This window comes from Cyprinodon variegatus, unplaced genomic scaffold (genome assembly GCF_000732505.1).
Source record: "Cyprinodon variegatus isolate N-32 unplaced genomic scaffold, C_variegatus-1.0 Scaffold1112, whole genome shotgun sequence".
In the NCBI taxonomy this organism is placed as follows: Eukaryota; Metazoa; Chordata; class Actinopteri; order Cyprinodontiformes; family Cyprinodontidae; genus Cyprinodon; species Cyprinodon variegatus.
Window position 1 is genome coordinate 79,841 of NW_015151565.1, and position 2,597 is coordinate 82,437.

General features: G+C 51.6%; 1 protein-coding gene across 3 annotated transcripts in view; it reads right to left on the bottom strand.

Moving 5' to 3' along the window:
• The window catches only part of LOC107101549 (apoptosis-stimulating of p53 protein 1-like), a 22,849-nt gene that overhangs the window by 19,405 nt on the left and 847 nt on the right, over positions 1–2,597 (bottom strand). Inside the window, exons 2-3 of one of the 3 annotated variants that reach the window (XM_015400497.1) lie at positions 2,163–2,270; positions 1,832–1,893 (exon numbers count right to left, since the gene is read on the bottom strand). In XM_015400497.1, the coding sequence (XP_015255983.1) occupies positions 1,832–1,893; positions 2,163–2,270 (170 nt within the window). Of the gene's footprint in view, positions 1–58; positions 341–1,831; positions 1,894–2,162; positions 2,271–2,597 lie in introns of those variants that run through there. The other 2 variants (XM_015400498.1, XM_015400499.1) reach the window with 2 other exon arrangements.

A 2,597-nucleotide genomic window follows, 5' to 3' on the forward strand; every position in this document is an offset into this window, starting at 1 on the left:
ACCTGCAGGCTGTCCCCCTGCTGTATTTACCTGCAGGCTGTCCCCCTGCTGTATTTACCTGCAGGCTGTCCCATGTGATCCTGCAGGAGCGCACCTTGATTTTGCTGCATTGTCCTTCAACAGTGAACTCCTGGACCAGGTCCACCTCCTTCCACTCCATGCTCACCGCCTCACAGAAGCCCCTTCACAACTTTCCTCCCTGCTCCTCGCTCCTCTGATGACTCTGCAGAGATCATCCAAACTCTCCCCAGAATGAGCTGCTTGTCCTCAGAACCAGAATCAGAACCAGAACCAGAACCGCTAACAGAACCGGAACATTCCAGCCCAGAAGCAGCATCAATCTGCAGCTCCTGCTTCTGAATCTTCATCCAGATCTCCACCTCCTCCTCCTCCCCCTCCCTCTGCAGCTGCTGTCTGCTGCAGCGACAACCCCCCATACGCTGCATCAGCGCCTGGCGGGGCTCCAGCTGCCCTCCCCCCTCCTCCCCCTCCAGATGTGCGTGATGAGGAAGAGGATGCCGGCTGATGAAGGCTATGCTGCGTCACGTGTCCTGATGGACACCATGCGGGACATCCTGCAGCTCTGAGAGATTCTGGGCGGTTCCGGTTCGGCGCCGCTTTGACAGAGTGATCCGGTTAACTACGGTCAGCAGGACAACTTAGAAATCAGTGAATAGATCTGCTGCTGCTTGTTTTACTGAGCCGTTCTATGTTCAGGTCTAGATCCCGAAAATTGGACCAGGAAGTTCCTGTGTGGTTCTGTAAAGCCTGTAAGTCCAACAGAGACCTGTCTGTCCCCTCATGTCCCTCTGATAATAGAATTATCAGTAACTAGTCATTCTAACTAGTATCTACGTTAACTACCCTAGTAACTTGTGAACCGCCAAATATACATAAGATTTAAACATCTAACTAGTAACAATAAGTAACTAGAACTAGTAACTAGAACTAGTAACTAATCACTTAAACTAGTTGCTTTAACAGTTTATACTTCAGTACCTGAGTTAGCATTTTGGAGCAGTAACTTAAACTAGTCTTTATAACTAGTGGTGATCACTGATGCTCGGCACAATTAACCAATAGGAATGCAGATAGAGATGAAAGACGGCCTCCCACGCTGACATCATCAGCACCTCCCTCTCTTAAAGAGACAGAGCAGTGTGATGATGTCACTGAGCGAGCAGACACACTGCTGGTCTCAGGACTTGGTGTTGCCATGGAGACCGATGCCTGTCAGATTGACCAGGTTTCAAGTCCCTTCTTTGACTGACACGAAAAACAGCGACACGTCAGATGATGAAGGCTCAACGTGAGGAAGAGGAGACTCACCAGGCTGCTGCCCCCCGCTGACCTCACTGCAGGGCAGGGGCAGAGGTGAAGACCGGGACCAGTACCGGGACCGGGACAGAGACCCAGACCGAGAGTGGGACTGAGACTGACAGGAGCCTTAGAGACGAGTGCAGGAGAGTCTGAAGGTGGGAGGAGGAGGAGGAGGAGGAGGAGGAGGAGGAGGCCAAGGCCAATCCTCTTAGCCCGGTTATGTCATGGTAGCTAATCCTAGTTTCACTGGCCACCGCAGGGGGGGGGGGGGGGGGGGGGGGGGGGGTGAGAGTGACTCAGTGTGAGGTAGACAGTGGTGGGAGAGGATGAGTTGGCCTGACCCGACCCGAGGGCTGGTTCTGACACATTTAGGACCACACCCAGAACCATCAGGGAGGTTATGTTCACGCCCTCATTGGTTCCTTGTTCTCAGGTACCGCTGGACTCAGACGGACATCAGATGGACATCAAATGAACGAACCATCAGATTTTCGCACTACGCTCCACCTACCTTCTCTGGTCCGTTCTCTGCTGCCTCCACCACCTGGTTCTGATCCGACTGCTGCTGACCGCCTGCAGATTACAAAACAAACTGATGACCAGGAGCTCTGGGAGACAAAACCGCACAAAACACCACACCAACAGAACCCCCCAGGACCAGACGCCCCCAGTATCAAAACGCCCCAATCTAGCAGAATGTTTCCCTTATATCATTTTCTATAAAAGACCCCCCCCCCCACACACACACACACACCATCCCGCCTTGTGTGTGTTTATCTTTGAATGCATTGTGGGGACCGGCTGCTCCTAGTTGCAAATCAACTGAGGTGTTGCAGTTTTACCTGGTGGCCACAGGGGGCAGTGTCTGAGGTAGAAGTGGACCTCCGGCCTCCTGCCCCCCCACTGCTGGAGAAGATCCAACAGCAGCAGCTGCTGAGGAAGAGCTCGCTCTGGGAAGAGATGAAGATGGCATCACATTACTGCTCTGAGGTTCCACCGAAGGTTCTCCTGAAAGTTCTCCTGAAGGTTTCCTAAAGGTTCTAATGAAAGTTTTCCTGTATGTTCCTCTAAATGTTCTCCTGAATGCTCTCCTGAAAGATCCTCTAAAGGTTCCTCTAAAGGTTCTAATGAAAGTTCTCCTGTAGGTTCCTCTAAAGGTTCTCCTGAAAGTTCTCCTGAAGGTTCCTCTAAAGGTTCCTCTAAAGGTTCTAATGAAAGTTCTCCTGTAGGTTCCTCTAAAGGTTCTAATGAAAGTTCTCCTGAAGGTTCCTCTAAAG